General features: G+C 41.1%; 1 protein-coding gene across 2 annotated transcripts; it reads right to left on the minus strand.

Moving 5' to 3' along the window:
* Positions 1-565: 565 nt before the first annotated feature.
* Positions 566-15650, minus strand: LOC117253721 (alanine aminotransferase 2-like). Of its 2 annotated transcripts, none has more exons than XM_078169043.1 (11): positions 15368-15650; positions 14885-14974; positions 14348-14456; positions 14099-14232; positions 11062-11305; positions 10893-10972; positions 10650-10786; positions 4895-5069; positions 4573-4728; positions 3228-3282; positions 566-3082 (listed from the first exon to the last, which is right to left on the minus strand). In XM_078169043.1, exons 1-11 carry the CDS (start codon positions 15470-15472, stop codon positions 3006-3008), a joined length of 1362 nt encoding a protein of 453 aa, XP_078025169.1. In that variant the 5' UTR covers positions 15473-15650; the 3' UTR covers positions 566-3005. The 2 variants fall into 2 exon arrangements, with proteins under 2 accessions (XP_078025169.1, XP_033477253.2); XM_033621362.2 differs by having other exon boundaries at positions 3170-3282.
* Positions 15651-20735: the final 5085 nt, after the last annotated feature.

Consider the following 20735-nt stretch of genomic DNA (forward strand, 5'->3'; position numbering starts at 1 on the left):
AATAACAATAATAATAAATTTTGATAATAGAATGCTTTCACTTAAAGACACTTTACATACTTTCCATAAAATGATCATAAAAACACACTTTAAATACATAACACGCACAATCACATATTAAAAGCAGAAAAGGTGAGTTTTGATGAGTGAATTCAACAGGGGCAGACTGGTGCAGTCTGGAATGTAATTGCGGAGAAATAAACATGGCATTAGTCTTTTTTTATCTTTATATTGTTGTGAAGTAGTGTGAAGTAGAGTTTGCAGGAAAAACAGTGCTCACATCCTTGGAGTATTTATCCCATTCATTTGTAATAATAGAATGTTTACTTTGTGTGTGTGTGTGTGTGTGTGTGCGTGTGTCACCCTTCCAGCAGGTGACTGATGTCAGTTCAGGGGATCCCCACAGGGCAGGGATGGCACCTACTTCATTTGTTCGCCAGGTTGGTGCTTTATAATTCATCTGTGTGTGTGTGTGTGTGTGTGTGTGTGTGTGTGTCATCTTTCCTGCATGATGACATTTTTAAGGCATCAAAAAAGGAAAAGATGATCCGCACACCGATAGAGCTCCCATAATCCATTTATTTTCTGTCAAGTGACGTTTCAAGCAACGCAGGCTCTTCCTCATACTTGTAATAAGATACAACCAGAAACGCCATCTTTAAATACCCACCGTGATCAGTGAGATGAATCACAGCTGTGTGTAAACCAGACATATAAAAAATGAAAAAATACAGACAAAGATGTATTAATATAAATACAGTAGTCCAGCATAAACATGAAGAGTGACCTTGAGTACACACATATCTAGAGTACACATATGTAAAAAAACGTCACCCTACATAAATATGAAAGTTCACATCATATAGTACAAAACCAGCGAATACATAATAGCCCAAAAAAGTCCATACTTGCATAAAAAATATAGAGACATATTATCCAAAATATATATATATACAAGTTACATATTTTGGGTCAGCTGGGAAAGGCTTGAGGCGAAGCAGGCTCACGGCTTATGTGTTTGTCACTTTCTTTTTCATTTTAACCCACACCATCATCTTTTCCTGACCCTAACCAAGTGGATTTTGTGCCTAAACCTAACCAGACCATATCCACAGGGCATCATGATGATTTCGGAACAACGGGACTTCGGAACAATGGGTTTAATATGGTCGGACCAATGGGCAGTTCCTGCCACGGCAGCCGCCTGTGGGCAAACAAATCACCCCCAATTTCCACCAGATGCGTGTTGGTTGCGTCTGCGCTCCGATAGGATTCAGTTCTAGTCAATGTGTGTGTTTCCACCGGCTGCAGCTGTACTGCATTCCGGCTCCGTCTCAGCTGCGGCACTCCAGAGCCCTCCGCAACAGATACGCAGGACTTCTATTTTTGCTGGACGCCGAAGCACAGAGCAGCAACCTCGAATCTGTAGAGGGGGGTGGGGGTGGGGCGGACACGACTCGTGGCAGTAACCGTTTTGGCCACATTCTTATATACAGCACCTTTAAATGTCATAGTTACTTGAGGTGGAGTTTATTTTAACTGCTTTGTTTTTGTCTAGTTTCACCTAACACACTGGGTTATGTTAGCATAAATGTTTAAATGTTAAAAAAAAATTCTACTGATGTAATCTACTGAAGTGTAGCAGATGCAACATACCTTTTTTTTCTTTTTATTTTTTTAATCCACCACTCTCTCTCCATCATCCTCATAATTCACTTGAAACCAAAGTGTCTCCAAACGCCAGACCTCTAGGTCATCTGGGGATCTTCTATTTCTGGTCTGTTAATGGATTTACTTACCATCTTGCAATGAGCCTCATGCCTCATACATACATATTATGCCACACCATATTGTACACACTCATTGGCCACTTAATTATGAACACCTTGCTAGTACCAGGTTGGACCCCCTTTTGCCTTCAGAACTGCCTTAATTCTTTGTGGCACAAATTCAACAAGACCCGACAACATCTCTAGATACTTTTTAACACAGTCAAAAAGTCCAAGTAGGGAGGTGGGAGGGGCGGTGGATGAGTCCAACAAGTTTTACCTGGGAAGTCGGAATGTAAAACCAAACCCTGTTCTTTTTTTTTTTTTAACCCTGTTTAACCCCATGCTTTTGTTGCCCAAACCTAACCACATGCAGGTGTTGGCTAAACATAACGTGTTTGTTGCTGAAGGAAAAAAAAAAGTAAATTTACATTGTTGTACTGATGTAGTTTCTTTATTTTGAGAGAGACTGCGCGCAAATTGTACATTTCCTGTGAAAGTGTATTTTGAAAAAAGACAATGCAGAATATTAACAGACGCACCCAGGCTACCTTGCAAAATCATATGTCGACTTAGAAAGTCCATGACCAAGCAGCTATATGTGACGAGGTCAGAATGGTAATGTGTTGCCCAGTTTGTTTACACCTGCATGTTCTAAGGTTTAGATGGATTTTCATGAGCTTTGTCAGGACAATGTGATTGTGTTATTTCGACATCCATCTTTGTACATTTGCTACCAAGTAAGTACAGTAGTTGATGTAGATAAGAGTCTGTTTAGATTAACAGAATATTATTTTATGTGCATTCTATAGACAAAGAATATACTGTTTTTGCAATATTTTTCTAAACAGGGATAAGTCTTTCACAGAGGGAAATATTGTGTATGAAACTATAAGCAAAGAAGCAAAGTATAGTATGATCTGCAGGCTGAATACAATAAATCTCTCAGTTTAATTTAATTTACTCAAACAGAAAACTTGCCACGGTGGCAACTATTTCCTCCCACCTGCTAGCCTAGTTAAAAATCAGCATGTCAAAAGGAACTGTAGTTTAAGAATTTCAGTTTCCCCTTGAACAAAAATGCTTTGAGCCTTTAACGCTCCCTACGTGTCTCCGTCTTATGATCGACACTTTAACTGAGGATCTGCTCCTCTCCACAGAGGGCTTCATGTTGGGTCACAAAATTTCTCCCCATGTCTCTGTCCTTATCACCTCTGTCAGGGTGAGGAAGTGGGTTCATGAGGCGAAGCTGAAAGGAGCCGAGATGAGCCAGGACCTCCTGCAGGGTGTCAGGAGGGACAAGGATACAAAACCTGAGAGACAGAGAGAGAACACAATACAGTTGCTGTGAGAGAAAATGAAACATACCTGACTCACGTGTAAATGGTCACATCTTTCACCTCAGATAGTAGTTGCCAGTTGTTTCACCATGCTGACATCCTGCTCCTAATAACACACCTTCTTCCTCCAGTGACATCTGACAGTACAGGACATCTGCCTCCAACCCCAGTATCTAAGAGCAGAAATGTGATGTTTTTAGCCCTTTCTATACTCACTGGAATGAAGAACAGGCTGTTGTAGTGACTTATCTTTAATTTTCTGATATAAAATAAAACTTTTTTTTTGCTAATTTGCTCACACAGTGTATAAATAAATCATATAATTTTGACAACAGTAAAAGCAGAGATCAAACTTACTATGATAGATGACAAGTAAAAAAATCTGTGCAAGTTAATTTTGTACCATATGGAGAGTTGAGTATGAGGAGTATGAATGTAATCCAGTTCAGTTCAGGTTCGGATGTGTGTGTGTTTGGGGGATTATGAATGTAATTCAGTTCAAATCAATTCAGGTGGAAGAGTGTGTGGGGAGTGTGAGTGTGAGTGAGGGGGGAGGGAAGGACCCAGGTTAACTTGAAGCTCGAGTTTGGAGAAGCCAGGAGATTGGTGGGGAAAAAAGGAACTTATCTGCTGGTAGTGAGTCATCCACCTCAGCTCAGCCACTGAATCCAAGCAGGAAAAGCACAGCAGACCCAATCTGTTACCTGTTTCCAGGTTGTTGTTTCCTTACCGTTCATTTCCAGCCAGTCCTTGTAACACTTTGTCACTAGGTTTAATTCACTGTTGTCTTTTCATTTAATCTAGTGCTGGGTTCACCCTTTTACTTATTTCCTCTTTTTTTCCCTTTCCATCCTCCTTCAAGTCTCCTTTGTTAGATTTTCCCTCTCTCTGTTCAGCTCACAGGTGTCCCTTAATTTATCACCTTCCCCTCCTCCTTCCTCTCCTGCTCAGGTGGACAAGGCTGTGATATCACTTCCTTTTTCCTTCCTGCTACAAGGGAATCACCACTTTTTTTCTCTCATTTACCAAGCCTGTAAATCTAACTGAATTACTGTATTCTTTGGGCTTATGCTTTCAGTAAAATCAACTGAATAATTGAATTGTGGAGAATCTAACTGAGCTAACAATGCACAGCATCTCCATATTGACAAAAGTTTATCTAACATTTATATTTGTATGCACTATCTAGGCAGCTGACTCTTAGCTCAAGTGGGTAGTGATAGAACTAAAATGAACTGCTTGGCAACCAACTAACTGAGACAATTGTTGATTCGTCAAAATGTGTAGTCACACCAGGTTAGTAAAAGGGATTGGGCGTTTAATTGGGACTTGACTTGTTTTACAGTACACACAGTTTTTGGTAAAATTGCTAAAACATGCAAAACATTTGGATATAGCCCTCTAAATACCATCTGTCACCACACTGCACTATATTTTGTTTGATGAACATAAAGGTTTCTCACCTCGGCCTGCTCTATAATCTCAGCTGGTAAATACAGACAGGGATAGAGGTAGATTCCCCCCATCACTGGCTGACAGCTCATCCCTGGTAGCTCATTCAGGAACTCCTGAGCCCGCTTAGCATTCTGGGACAGAGTGGCCTGAGTGATGACAATCTCCTTCATGAAAAACAAACAGATATTTAAGCAGTGATACAACATGGGACAGGGATGTATACTGCTGGGATACGTGCATCTTCATGACCAAGAAGGGCAGGAAAATGAGTCTTGAAAGAGGACTCTAATAATGCTTTGTAAGCTGAGAGAGGTGCTGCAGATGTGTTACCTGCATGTATGTGTCATAGGAGGGGTCTCCAAGCTTTGGGGGGTTGACCATGAGATCCAGTGCAAGTTGTCCTATGACTGGAGCACAGATATCAGTATCCAGCATAATGTTAACAACATGCCTCACCTCTGGGTCCATGTTGACCATCTCCATGTATCCTGCCCTCAGACCACACCTGGGACACAAATACAGAATTTATTTGGTTACTCATTGCTTGCCTCTGACTTCTGTGATGGAGGTTTGGTGTTCAGGGCTCATCCATGGTGCTGATCAAACAGCAACCTCTGGGCCTTAAAAAACAAACAAGTGCCAAAATCTGCAGATCCTTGAATGGCTATTTGAGGCTCGCTCCAAAAGCAAGTCAATCTTCATAGACCCCATGTTAAAACGCCCAACTTCATAGCAGAAATAAACATGTTTATAGTCTGCTTTTCATTTGATCAAGGCTTAAAGTTATGCATTAACTAGAGACCATCTCGCAATTGGATCACTCCAGCTGTGACACAACAATTCCAACTTAATGTGAATGTGCTTTCGAACTTGATCTGCATTTTGATGTCAACACACCTGTAATGTTCTGCATCGTGCACGGTTGTGTTGCTGTCCCATTGACAAAATTCATCGACAGACAGACAGACCTATAAACACCTGGCACACACACACACACACACAGAGTAAAAAAAAAACAGCCATTGTGATATTGTCGTGTCTTGTAAAAACGGCATGGCTGCTTTGTGTGATGGGCTGTCTGCCAGGCTTCACCTCAGCTAAGCTCAGTCACTCAATGACCCTTGTTTCTTCCTATGTCCTCATCACCTTTGCTCACCTCAGATCACCTCAGGTCACTTCTGACTCCAAAAATCTAATATGGCAAGGGCCAAAATACCAAACACAAGGCTTCAAAACCAAAAGGTGAAGTCATGGTGGCTACATCCATTGTTTTTATACTGTCTATGGTGCTGATGTGTGTTGGGCTATTTACACTTCCTGTGCTCTAAATATGAAACAAAGTGATCTGTAGGGTTTTTTTGTTTGTGTTTGGTGATGATTGCTTCAACAGCTGTACAACTTAACATTTTTGTCTAGTTTATCAGCATAGGAGCCTTCCGCTCCCATAAAATAAGCTGTCAAATCACAATAAGCATGGCCTCTGTGGTTTATATGAGGACAATGCCACATACATTATACATTACATTCAATACACTGATGAATATAATCCCTAACGAATACCTCATTTCCTCATGTTTGAGTCACGGTTGTAACAAACTACAGTAGCCAGCTGTTTTCAAATCAATGAGACTTTTTGTAAAAATGACATTATACAGCTGTTTTTTTGTTTGTTTTTTTAAGATTTACCTACTCATTAGTAACCAATACACTTGCAGCTGAGAGCATCAGGCATGGTAGGGAAGTCACAATGGACAAAATGAATCTATTAACAATGAGGAAAAAACAGAATAACACCAGCCTTGAAGGGATTACTTTATTTGTTTTGTTTGATTTGCTCTAACGCCGTGTCCTAACTGAATGCAATGGGATTGAGCATCAGTTTGATTGAATTGTTTTCCACTGCAATGGAGTGCTGTGGTTTTGAGCTGAAGTCATATTGGACATTCTGTTTCTATTTATTCCCAGCCCATTCTCATTCCTAAGTTGTCAAATATTGCCGCTTTGTCGCAGTATGATACTCCACAGGACAGCGTCAGTTTTAAACGCTGCCAGTAACGATGTTATATAAGCAGCTGGAAAGTCCCAATAGGATGGGTGGGAGCAGTGGTGGATGGGTCCAACAAACTCTAGACTTTCACCCGGAAGCCTGGTGTTCACTTCTTGTATGAATGTAGAGCCAAACCCTGATGTTTAAAGTGCAAACCTAACTATGTGCTTTTGTTGATGTCCAGGCATTGGTGGCAGTATCCTGGAACATCAGCAGCAGATGCAGAAGGATACCTAGCGGGTAACATGTAGGCAGGGGCGGACTGGGACTAAAAAACAGCCCTGGACTTTCACTCGGCCCAGCCCACAACAACCGGTGCGCAGAAACTCATCAGCCCCAGACACGGATGTCAAAATACTTAAATCTTAACACATGATACTATACCTTCCAAATTATAGCAATAGCACCGATGTTGACTAGATGTTGTGTTAAGAGCATAGTGTAGAATACTCACTGAGAAATAAACGACACAGTCCAGATGTCTCTCTGCTGAACAATACAATGCAGGTGACTGCCTGAAACAGGCCCAACATCTATGGGCCAGCTGGCATCCAATTTAACCCTATGGGCCCTAGGCGTTTTTGGGGTATTTTTACTGCCTTTACTTTTAAGCTCATAGCACAGTCATTATAAAGGCTACATACACATGCTATATCTTGTTTTTTTCAGGACAATGTGGGCAAAAATGTGTTATCTGAAAGAAACATGCAATATTTACATCTAAGATCATAGAAAAATAGTCAACCAAGTGCAATGATGTCCTCCAAGATAATATTTGCCACTTTGTTTGCAGTAAACAAAGTTTGCTGTTGTTTTTCAGTTTCAGTTATATATTGGGGCGCATTTTGGGCATTGGGGGGGACACATGTCCCCCTCAATGTGTATGGTGACTACGGCCCTGTCATGCATGCATAATTAGGCTACAGTTGTCTGGGTGCGCAAAGGTGAAGTGGCTGGTCTTGTCATACAAAGTTTGATGGAGTGTCTGGACAATATGGAGATATTTGCATCTTGAAAGCTGGACTACAAATGTGGACAGACAGGGAGAAACACACGCAAGCCTAAGACATGGTAAGATACGATATTCCTCACTATATGAAGTGACTGGTAACAAGATCTGTATAATGGATTGTAAAGAAATTCGTCAGGTTTTTATTTTGTAGACAATCAATCTGTATTTATAGCCTGATGGGATGACAGTACAATGATGTGTGTGGTATCACTGGAAAGCTCTGCTCCTGCGCTTTCATGTGATATGTGTGGCATTTCTGTGCGAGCCTGCATTCGCGAGCAATCCATCCAAGTGTAATGTCTGTGCAAAGCTGTATGAAAGCTCTGTTATACATCATTTTAGTGTAACTTTATCATTTTTTTCGCTGTGAAAACATTGGACTACTGACAAGTGCTTGGCCTTCTCGGAAAGCTACAGTTCCGCTGTTTCACCTGATATGCGTGGCTTCTCGCTATGATGCACGGTCGCGGAGAAAATCCACAGAGAAGAACGGGTGTGAATTTGGACGCACTATGCGTCGTTCAGGCCCATAGGGTTAACCAGGTGACTCTTTGCTATATGCTGATCTGACAAAACAGAGGAATCTTGGGAAAGATGGGGAAGAAGTGTGTGCTTCATGGTGAATAAGGACTGGTGTGACAGTGGGAATATGAAATGATGTCCCAGTCCTGTTTGCCTTATGCAGAGGGGGAATAACCACTCTGGACCACTGCTATGTGCTGTTTAGAGGTGGCTGCAGAGCGGAGTTGCTGCCTGTATTCGAGGAAAGCAATCACATGACAATGTTGTTTAGGTCAAGATATGTAAACAAACTACAATGCATGCCCCCTGTGAGGCTAGAGATGGAGCCAGTCAGAGTCTGGAGCACGTTCTAGGCCAAGTCTGTTGATGTCACAGATGATATTGATAAATTCACTGAGTCTGTCATGGATTTAGCAACTGTAGCTCAAACTGCACTCCACAACCAGAAACCATGAATTACCAGAATCATCCAGGATGCCATAAACACACTCACTACAGCCAGTCAGCAAACATGGACAGTTATAAAGCAGCAGCCCACAATACAAAGTCAAAAGAGCTGAATGGAGTACATTTCACTGGAGTTGTACCTTGTATGATTTCATGTAACAATTACATAATTGATTGAGTTTAGTGCAGCTAGAAAACAAATAGATAAAGATAAATTCTATTTATTCCTCTTTGTTGCATTGCAGTGATGCAACTAATCACAGCCCACACTAACACATAGCGGTGTGTTTCTTCTGAGTTATAACCCCTATTCAGTGACAGTTGAACACTTTGACCTGCTCTGTGTTTCAACCACTAATTCCTGCACAGGAGGTTAGAGAGGGAGCATCGGATAGCAGATTACAATACAGTTTGAGGTTTAGGGGACCTGTAAAGACTAAAGACTAAAGACAGGGAGAAACACACACAAGCCTAAGATGTGGTAAGATACGATATTCCTCACTATATGAAGTGACTGATAACAAGATCTGTATAATGGATTGTAAAGAAATTCGTCAGCTTTTTATTTTGTAGACAATTAATCTGGATTTATAGCCTGATGGGATGACAGCACAATGACGTGTGTATCACTGGAAAGCTCTGCTTGTGCACTTTCATGTGATATGTGTGGCATTTCTGTGCGAGCCTGCATTCGCGAGTAATCCATCTGAGCTGTATGAAAGCTCTGTTATACATAGTTTTAGTGTAACTTTATCATTCTTTTTTGCTGTGAAAACACTGGACTACCGACAAGTGCATGATGCACCTATGATGCACGGTTGCAGAGAAAATCAATAGTGAAGAACAGGTGTGAATTTGGATGCACTATGCGTCGTTCGGGCCCATGGGGTTAAAGGCTGCCACCTAGCGGACTGGACGTGGAACAGTAGATTATCAGGGAGAAAAAGGAAAAAAAAAAAAAAAAAAAAAAAAAAAAGTGATGACCGCGTGGCGGCCACCAGCCGTCCTGGAGTACCGGCTGTTCTGTGATTCTCCAGAACCTCCAGATGGCCAGTCCGCCCCTGCATGTAGGTGTGAAAGTCCACTGACAAAGCGGTGACATGTGACAACTTGGGATGTTGCTAGTCCCGTTGCTCACTTTAAAAGTGCTGCAATGGACAAGGACCAGCTGATTTAGGTTAAATGAGGAGTTATCTGCACAATACCTCCTCATTTAACAACAAAAACCTAAACAAGGTGGCAGCTGGCTGGAGGGAGATCACAAGGGAGGGAAAGTGCTGTTGGCTATCTCGTATGTTATTTCCAGTAAATATCACAAAATAAAATGAGTGTTTTCTGTTTAAAAAGTACAAATGTAGAAAGACTGTAAGTGCTCGCCCATCTTTGAGGTGATTACACCTCCAGTCGATGGCACAGTTGATAGGTAGTCTACATGTTTTGTTCACATGACATGACAGAAGTGCATATGCAATTGATTGATGCTTGCTTGATATTAGGACGCAGTGTAAAATTCATGATGATTTCCCATTAACATATTGAAAAAAAAAAAAGAAGTGCACCTGCCACACGAAAATGGCAGAAGATACAGCTAGAACAATGTTGTTTTTGGCATGGAATTTTTTTTTAATTTAATTTTATATACTTTATTAATCCCCGTGAGGGGAAATTCAATTTTTTCACTCTTTTGTCATTAACACACAGGTCCGAAAGACACACACATGCACAAACAGGACCTATACATGCACAAAATGGAGAGATGTCAGAGTGAGGGGGCTGCCTTGGTCAGGTGCCCGAGCGGTTGGGGGGTTCGGTGACTTGCTCAAGGGCACCTCGGCAGTGCCCAGGAGGTGAACTGGCACCCAACCCTATGGACTGAGCTACTGCTGCCCCTGTCTATAAATATAAGTATGTATTCAGAAATCTGTAGTGGAATATGTTTAAAAGTAACCCTCCCAACACTGTGTATAATGCTGCAGGCACACGTACAATACCAGAACACTGTCAACACTGAAATATGTACAAGCACACAAAATACAAATATAAGAGACAGAACTCACTCTCCCATGCAGGCACTGGATAAACAGTGGAAGGATACCAACTCTACTGTCTCTGAGTACTCTTTTCCCATCTCAAACAGGACTCTCTTATAGGAAATAAACTCTTTCTCCTGTCCATACACGCAGTCCTGGTACACCTGTGGTGCAGAGAAAAAGAATTCATAGATAATGAAAGACTATGTGAGCAAAAAGGCTGCCAGTAACTCTATTAAACCACAGTCTGAAGACACAGTTTATGATCACCTCATCAACTAACAGTAGGAGTCTCTCAGTTGCTGCAAACCGAATCACCTCCTCTATTGATTTCCAGTCCTGCATGTGACCTATGAGGACAAACAGCAGCATACACAAAGTGATGACAGCAAGGAAGTTTAAACAGGTGGCTTTAATGCAGCTAGTGTGTGTTGTTTACCAGTGGGGTTTCCTGGGTTGCTGATGTAAATTGCTCTGGGTTCACAGTGCATCCTAGCAGTCTTCACTGCTCTGTGCAGCTCGTCCAGGTCTACAGCCCAGCCTCTGTCCTCCATCAGCTGATACGGCACCATTGTCACCTCGGCCTCATCCAGCAGCATGGGCAGGGTGTGTGGGCATGGCGTTGGGGCCAACACACCTGTCTGAGTCGCCCCCCTCTCACTGGTCAGCAGCCTAAGGACCATCTCAATACCACAGATCAATATATTTAAACTTACTGTATATTGAGTCAGTCAGTGCTTAATCTTACTATATAATGAGGAAAACTCTGTCTGTGGGTGTGTCTGTCCGTGTGTCTGTTCAACGTTTTTCTCCTCACTGATTTGGTGAATCCATGTGAAGTTTGGCACAGTGGTAGAGGGTCATGGGAGGATGCGAATGAAGCAATATTACATCAATTGGCCAAAGGGGGGCGCTATAGCAACCGATTGAAATTGAAAACTTTGAATGGACATATCTCATGCCCCGTATGTCGTAGAGACATGAAACTTTGCACTGAGATGCCTCTCCTCATGAGGAACACATTTGCCTCAAGAACCCATAACTTCCAGTAATATAGATTTTCTGCCATTTTGAATTTTTTGAAAAACACTTCAAATTGATCTCTTTCTAGGAAGTTTGACCGATCTGCATGAAACTCGGTGAACATAATCTAGGGACCAATATCTAAAGTTCCGTCTTGGCAAAAGTTGGAAAACTTACTAAAACTGATCTTCTATAAGGCAATGAATACTGCGGAGGGCGTGGCTCATCACATAAAGGTGTATAACGTCTCAAGGGTTTCACCGATCACCACGCAACTTTGTAGGCATATGACCACACATAATCTGAGGGGACCCCTCCATTATTGACCCCATCAAACAAAATGGGGGCGCTCGAGAGCTAATTTCTTATCTAGGCCTAACCGCCATATTGATTTTTACTGAACTTGGTAGATATGTAGAACAGGACGCCTCAAGATGACTGGAGAAATTTAACACCAATTGGCAACTGGGTGGCGCTATAACAACAGAAAAATGCTTAAAAATGGTTAAAATGCGACCGATCGCTGTGGCTCCCCCTGTGGACCAATGTTTGTTTTTTTTTCTAATTTTTGGTATGACTAAGTCATGGTATGGTATGCTGTACATAATCACGGAAACTGTCAGGGTGTCATTCTGTCAGTCAGTCATTCTGTCTGTCCCATGTTTTTCTACTCACTGACGTGGTCAATCTATGTGAAACTGCACATAGGCATTGAGGATTGACATAGGTAGAAGGTGACAAAGCTACCAATGGGTATGGACTAGTTTAGTCATAATTTCACATTCTGGCCTTTAAAGGGTAATAACAGTAAATTACGTGTGCCTTACTTTGGGGAGTTTTGGCTAAATATTTCCATCAGTTATGACAATGATTGCTGAGATCTGGGAATTCAGTCCTATAACTGAAATGAAATCCTAAACACAAGCTTACAAGTTGTTGTAAATATCCATCACCACCACCAGGTGGGGTAATGCTGAAAACACACGAGGCAACAGAAAAGTGCGGCTCACATGTTTCAGGTGGGAAGAAATTCTCTGGTCAATATTTCACAAGAGTCACACGACTCTGTTAAGTGATTGGCTGCTGCTGTTCTCTGGCTGCAATTCACTACTAAAAGTTAACTATCCCAAAATTTCACTGCAGAATCAAACAGCCATAGCTCTCCATAGATGTTGCATGCCAGCTCGCCGCAGGCCACACTTTGCTGCTGCTTGGTATGTTTTCAGTGCAATGCTGAGTTCACACCACAGCAACACAGCAACAGGCTACAGTTAATTTTTGAATAGAAGCCAGTGACATGAAGCTACAAAGTGCTACCTGATACTACTGATGGTTGTGACACAGCACAAACAAAAGTTGAGTTGGTCTCAGGTGTCAAACAATCATATGTTTTTTTTTCCCTTACCTGTGGTGCTGTGTTATTTAGCTTAGTTAGCTACTGCTATGATAGTTTTTAGGTTGCACAGGGGATGCAATGGGGTGGCAAAATGTGATGTTAAAACTGGGCTCAGACACTGATCATAAGCATAGATATTTTCAAGATTAAATACAAACTCTAGATGATGATCAGTCAAGGTGCTTTTTTGCAAGTTGCAATCACACACAAGCCCATGACGACGTAAGTATGGTAATGAGAGCTTGAGCGACACTTCAATGGCGGCTCAGCAATAACGTAGGTGAGGGTTGGTATGTAGATAGATTCACCATGACAGTCCGTCACAGCGCCTGCATAGCTGCGCTTAACTGCCTATTCATCTCACACTCCATTTAACTGTCACTCATTAACAAGACCCCAAGATACTTTAACTCCTTGACTAATCACATAATGTCACAATTGTAAGGCAAACTAAAATCCTCAAGTGCATATAGGATTCACACTGGAGGGCAGTATGCTTAGGCTGAGGATCTAAGTCTACATCTCCATTAGTTTTTCTTCCCTCTCAAGTAATCAAACTAATCTAATCTTGCTAGCCTGAATCTTAGTAACCTTGCCAACACAAGATCACTTTAAAGGAACAGTGTGTAGGATTTATAGGCATCTAGGGATGAAGACTGCAAACTGCAACCGACTGAAACTTCTACCAAATGCAAAGCATTAACTTAGGATTCATTTAGCATTTACTGGTCAGGAGCTGGGAGCCGAATTATCCGCAGGTCTTTTCCTCTCTAGGAAAAAACAGATCCGGTGATGAAAACCAGAAAACACATTAAATAACTTGGTTATATGTCCCAAATCAGTGTTTCTTTGGTGCAGTTTGCTGCTAACTATGGTGGTTGGTGTGAAAATGCAAAAATGCAAATATCCCTATCTAGAGCCAGTGTGTGGTTTGTCAGTTCTGGGCTACGGTAGAAACGTGGTGCAACATGGTGGACCACATGCCTGTAATACTACCCCAGAATGTATCTGGACAATGAATAGTGATGATACAACAATAATGACAGTGTATTTATACCATCAGGGCCCTTTGAGAACCAGCAGTAATGATAATATCTTTGGCATATGAAGGCGCTCCAGCGTCTCGTCTCATGATGAACTCAGCGATGCTTTGCTTGACGTGGTTCAAGCCAGTGGAGGCTGTATAGGAACCTATGGATCAGTCATTGGATGTGTTATTTCTAGACATTTGATTAAAATGCCAGTCTGTCTGTCGAGTTTTTAAGTCAGACAGATTGTACAGGAAAAACCTTTTTGCTGTCCTCACCCACACTTCCTCCATCGCAGACCTCCAGGATCCTCTGAGCCCTCAGCCTGACATCCTGAGGAAGATTTTTGTCTTTCAGCAGCTGAGGGTGCAGACATACTGCCAAGACCTGCGAAAACAGGCAGATTTAGGACAATATAGACTAGAAGCTAGAGAAAATTTATAACTTTATATAACTTTATAAGTTTGTGTAAGCAGGAAAGTGCTTTTCTGAGAAAAAAAAACACAGTACTGGGGGATCCTAGTCCAGAAATCAGCCGCACAGACAGCATGGTTAGAAATTTTTTTTATGACATTGCTAAAACACAAAGAGAGTCTTCAAGGATCAACAAAGTGTGTGTGTCATCATAAAAAAATGTAAAATTGCATGGATGTAACACATTAAATGGATGAATAAAATCATAATACAAATAGCTCTGATGATCACAAACATAGTCTGAAGAAAATATTCTACAAACACTGACAGCCTCCAAATCATGGAGAAGAGTTTTAAAGGTGTGAAAAAAGAGAAAGAAAACCTGATATGATAACACTCACCTGGCGAACAAATGAGATGGGTTTTATTCCTGCTTTGTGTGGATCACCCGAGCTGACATCAATCACCTCTCTGAAGGGTCTCTGGACCCCCTGCAGGAGAACATATTAATTTAGGAAAGGATCAGATCCAGTCTGGATTAAAGTCTAAAAAACCACCTTAACTTTTAAAAAATCAAATGATTGGTTTTGAGAAATGATAAAGTGTTTTAAACTCTATGTAATTTAAAATGTCTTTCAGTTTTTGAATTTGTTGCTTCGGTGTGAATCAGTTGTTCATGATCAACGGGTATTTAATCGGTTTGGTCAAAGTTGCCTTGACACCTGCTTAACATCAATGACCACAGTGGAAGTAAATCTATTTTGCATTTGCAGATGCCAAAAAAATCCCTATTCAAATTATAGATATTCAGAAAACATAGAGCTATTTCTCCAGTACACACAGACCGAATGTAGAGCAAAAAAGTACAGATTACCAGCACTTACCTGTGCGATCTCTTGTGTAATGCGAGCAGCCAGACTTTGCAGTCCACTGTGTGGTGAGACTCTGATGCCCCTCACCTTGGGATTTACATGTTGCAGGGAACTCATTGTCTTTTACTGTAATATTTTATTTGATTTCAAACTATTTACTTTAAACTACTTTGTGTGATAAGACTGGTCAGAGAGACACCTGACAGGTAGGTGAATGCACCCTTCTGCAAAACTTCTTTCCTACATGCACTAGAGAATGGTGAATGTCTAACCAGTCTGTTACTGCCCTGTCTGAAAATGTTAGTTTCACCCAGTTCTCCTGTTTGATGAGTAATCCTTTCTACGCATGTTCTGCTCCACTTCAGTATAAAACCTAATCTTTAAGGTGGACTTTTACAGGTGAAACCTCTCCAGAAACACATTAAGCACAAATGGATTACTGAACTGTCTTATTGGGAACAAATGACCACAAAATGAAACAAAAAGACCACAAAGAGATGTAAAGGGACTGCAGAGACACAAATGAACTACAAAAAAGGTAAAAAAAAAATAAAAATCCACAAGTAGACACAAAGCAACTACAAGGAGACACAATATGACTACTAAGATACACAAAACAACCAAAAAAGACACAAAATTACCTCATAGGAACACAAAATTACCTTTATTAAACACAAAATTGCATCAAAGAGCCAAAAACAACCACAAAGAGACACAAAATGACCTCATAGAGACACAACAACCACAAGGACACAAAAAAAAGTATAATAAGAAGATAAAAACACCACAAAGTCTGTATATCTTGCTCTTACGTAGGAGAGCTGGTGGGGCCCTTTGCATATCTACACCCAAGGGGGTAGTTGTCTTAAAATTTGTCCATGTCAATGAGGGTGTCAAATGCTCCTCCACTGATGTTTTTTTTTTCCAGATGTGACATGATACAGCTTTGAGACTTTTTATCTTAATTTGGTTCATTCATCATTGTAGATTTTAAATACTTTGGGCATGTTGAAATAGATACAAATGACTTGCAATAAAGTATTACTGTAAAACAACAACAACAAAAAAACAACAAGATGATTATGAAATAATAAGCTGAGGTTTAAAAAGTGACCAGATTATTCCAGAAATTCATAGTTATAGTGGCCAATATATTTGGTCTGAATTTATTCATACAATTAGTTATTATCCACAAGTCATTTGTCATTGAGAGCAACAAACCAACATTTGTATTCTTGAACAACTAACACTGAAGGACATCTAATTGACTACAGGACCCATAAACCATCACAAACCACTAATAACTGACTCTTTGATTGGCTAGATCCCCAGAAAAGTAAGTGATGCACCTTCCTTAAACACATGCCCCCTCCTTAAACACATGCCCCCATTGGCTATCGAGGCCATAGCAACAGCACTGGAAGCTCCAATTGTCCCAAGTGAGGTGTCATTGAAAAGGCCAGGAGTTTGCCTCCATTTTAGCATCCTGCTGGTCAGTTTGTTTACATGCAAAATGGGAGAAGTTATGGATAATATGTAGAGAAATATGAATGTTTGACACAATGTGACGACATTTCATAGATATCTATAGTTGTAATAATGTGTTTGGACTAAATATCTTGCTGGATTTAGAGCGTCTGGACCTTTGGGAATGTATGAATATCATAATCATCAAATAAAACCTTAGGAGGGCCCACTGACAGGTTTTAATAGGAAGGCCAAGGAGTCAGTCATGATGTGATTATTCTTGTTGCAAATATTTGGCAGCTGAACGATAACCCTTACAAACAGTGCTTGTATAGGCCTAGTTTTCAGTGGTTGAAAGTAACTGAGTACATTTACTCAAATACTGTATTCAAGTACAGTTTTAGAGGTACTTGTTTTGTACTCTACTGTAGTATTTCCAGTTTCTCCTACTTTATATTTCTATTCTACTATGTTTTGGAGGTAAATATTGTACTTTTTACGCCACTACTTTTCTTTGATACCTTTAGTTACTTTGCATTTTTTAGTGTAATAATACAAATTGTAATAATAATAAAATAGTAAAAGTTGATGTATTTTTATAGGCTAAGGTAAGACTTTATTGATCCCTTTGTGAAATTTACAAACTAGCTGGCAGTAAGATTTATACTACAAACTAAGTCCCACTTTTACCAGCTGTAGTGTTTATGTGTTTATGTATGTGATTATTGTGCTTACAGTGTGGCACTTTGACATTAGCTATGGCAACTTCTACCTGTGGATCCATTGAAAATTAGAAATTCTCTAATCTATTATCCCATGACAATCGTACATCTGCTGCTTTAGGTTTGCTATAGCCATAGATCATTTTGGCTCAGATAAAGATATGCTAGTGTTACATCGAACCTGTCAAACCTGAAAGTCCCCCATTTGAGAGCGACTTTGCAAACACAGTGTGAAACAATGCACTGATCACGAAGAACATAGTGATGTTGCACATCAAATTAAACAGCAGAACCTGGGCTACAAGGCTGTAAAAAACATTTTTACATGCCCCAAACACAGCTCAGACAACAACTACATAAACAACAACAAATCCAACTCCATACAGCACAGCCGTGCTGCCTGCTCTCGCCGGTTTTACGCCAGGCTCAGCTCCTTTCAAAGACTCCTTGCGAAGCACTCCTCCGGGTTTTTTTCGGACCTAATTGTATTGCGGAGTTTTGCACAGCGGCGACCGGATCTTTGCTCTCAAACCACAAAAAATGTGATGGCACAACAGTCTCCTTCAGTACATTATTCTATGCTTTCTTTTGATTTTCACATTGACTAGTCATCCTGTTTAAGTTGTAGGAAGCCTCTGCAAGTAATTGGTTGCTGGCAGACACTCTGTGCTGCAATAAAATGGTTAATCAGCAGTGCCGTGCACTGTAGAGCCAATGTGCTGCTGGTTCTGCTGGCTTGAATAGAATATAATGTCTATAGCCTTACTGTTGTGTACAGCCTTATAGACTGAGCTGAGTAGTGATGCGCGGGTCAACCCGTAACCCGCGGGACTCGCAAATGGACCTGCGGGTCGGGCAGCAGTGATCGTCTGTTAAATCGGTCTGTAAATGATATTTTGACATTATTGGCTATTACTGTCATGGCATCTGAAGGTACTGATGCGTTGAGCAGGTGACAGTCCGCGGCCGTTTTCAAAACACACTTGTGTCACGCAGTCCAAAAGAAACTTGTTGAAACTTTAAACAATAATTTATTGTACAAAACGGGGGAAACAAACGTTGACAAAAATGGTTCCATAATTCATATTAAATTCAAAAGATAACGAAAAAACAGCTACAAGTTAGAGGGAATAGTGATAAAGTGGTAAAACTTGGCATTGATCCACAGCCTCAGACGGATGCGCTCAAGCGTGCCATGCACAAGCTCCGTTGGTAGGCGATACTATATTTTCACATTTTTAACAATGCAATGTAAAAGTTTTGATTTTTATTGATAACCTACATTTACCAACAACAAAAAGACTACATTTAGCACAAAAAAAATGTAAAAAAAAAATAAAATAAAAATAATTTAAAAAAAAAAGTAAATAAAAAAAACGAATATCGAATACCAAATTTTCATGACGAATACCTACCCATAGAAACGAATATTCGAATATCCGAATATTTGGGTACAGCCCTAGAAGGAATGTGCCCAACTCCTTATGACATTTCCAGCATTTACTGTCCTTTTTTTTTAAACAATTTCAGTGGTGTAAAATAATACCTATGTACGATCTTATAGTGGATGACCTTACTCCTTGCATCCCTTGTAGCCGAGCCTACATTTGAGATCATATCCTGCCATACATCTTCACTAATCTCACCACCGAGATCCTTTTGCCATATTAGTCTCAAGCTCTCACACACGAAGAGGCGGAGATGGGCTGAAGAGAGCGACTCGGATTGACTCAACGATGGATGGGCTGAATATTCTGCTTGAGTCATCGGAGCAATCACACATCTGCTCTTCATCACCTCCACATTACAGTGATTCCTTTGGCAGCCCTTGCGTCTTGCAGGGCTGCTAACACCCCAGATAGCGTCTTGCTCTGGGACCACCGGATTGACACTTTTTAACACAGGGGGCTGCCTTTGCATCTGGCTGGGCAAGCAAAGCCCCAGGCAGCCTTTGCGTCTGGCAGGGCTGTCAACACCCACGTAGCGTCTTGCACTGGGTTTTTATTAGTTTATCTCCTCATTATTTGCACAGTGGAACGATCGACTTTTCTTCCTTTCATCCTGAGGACGCCTTTGCGTGTGGCGAGGCCAGCGATGCCCCAGGTAGCCTTTGCGTCTGGCGGGGCTGAGGAAGCCAAAGTAGCCCTTGTGTCTTGCAGGGCTGCTAACACCCCAGATAGCGTCTTGCACTGGGACCACCAGATTGACACTTTTTAACACAGGGGGCTTGCCTTTGCATCTGGCTGGGCAAGCAAAGCCCCAGGCAGCCTTTGCGTCTGGCAGGGCTGTCAACACCCACGTAGTGTCTTGCACCGTGACTTATTTAGAGTATCTCCTCATACTTTGCACGGTGGATGGATCAACCTCTCTTTCTTTCATCCCGAGGGCCGGCCTTTGTGTCTGGTGAGGCCGGCGATGCCCCAGGTAGCCCTCGCGTCTGGCAGGGCTGTTGACACCCCGTGCATTAAGCCTTCGCGTCTGGCGGGGCTGAGGAAGACAAATTTGCCTTTGCGTCTGGCAGGGCAAAGAAACATTAGCTTGATTAGTGTTCAAATTAAAACTACATTCCTTCTCACAGCAACAGTTGCTCCTACAGCTCAGTCACCTTAAAAAACAGAACATCCAACATAAACAAACCTCATGGAAACACTGGACCAACAAAGCTCCCCAAAATTAGTTTAAAGTCTGCCTAACATTTAGCCTATATTCCTAACAATTTGCTCCCTTAACATAATCCTCCAGAAACCAAAAATGCCTTCATATGGCAAAAAAGGTAAAGTAACTATATGAAATACATTATATTCATAATATTCAATAATTTAAAGAGTACTTGTCTCCCTAATCTTGCATGTCTGTTCTCACTTCACCACCTGAGCTGCTGTTGTTCACCGTGGACAAAAAGGTAAGTGTGAGCTTATTTATCAACCATTTTTTCTTTGATATGTTTATTTTGCTAAGGTTTCTTTTCTTACTAACCATTTTTGACTTTCCTCTTATCTCACTCCCCCACCTGACCTGCTGTTGTTCACCATGGACGAACAAAGTAAGTATGAGCTTCTAACTCAGAGAAAAAGTGACCTAGGTAGAATTGAATATATATATAAAGTTTTATTTACTTTATTAATCCCTCTGAGGGGAAATTCAATGTTTTCACTCTTGCTTATCATCCACACACAGGTTTGAAAGACACA

This window comes from Epinephelus lanceolatus, chromosome 6, assembly GCF_041903045.1.
Source record: "Epinephelus lanceolatus isolate andai-2023 chromosome 6, ASM4190304v1, whole genome shotgun sequence".
In the NCBI taxonomy this organism is placed as follows: Eukaryota; Metazoa; Chordata; class Actinopteri; order Perciformes; family Serranidae; genus Epinephelus; species Epinephelus lanceolatus.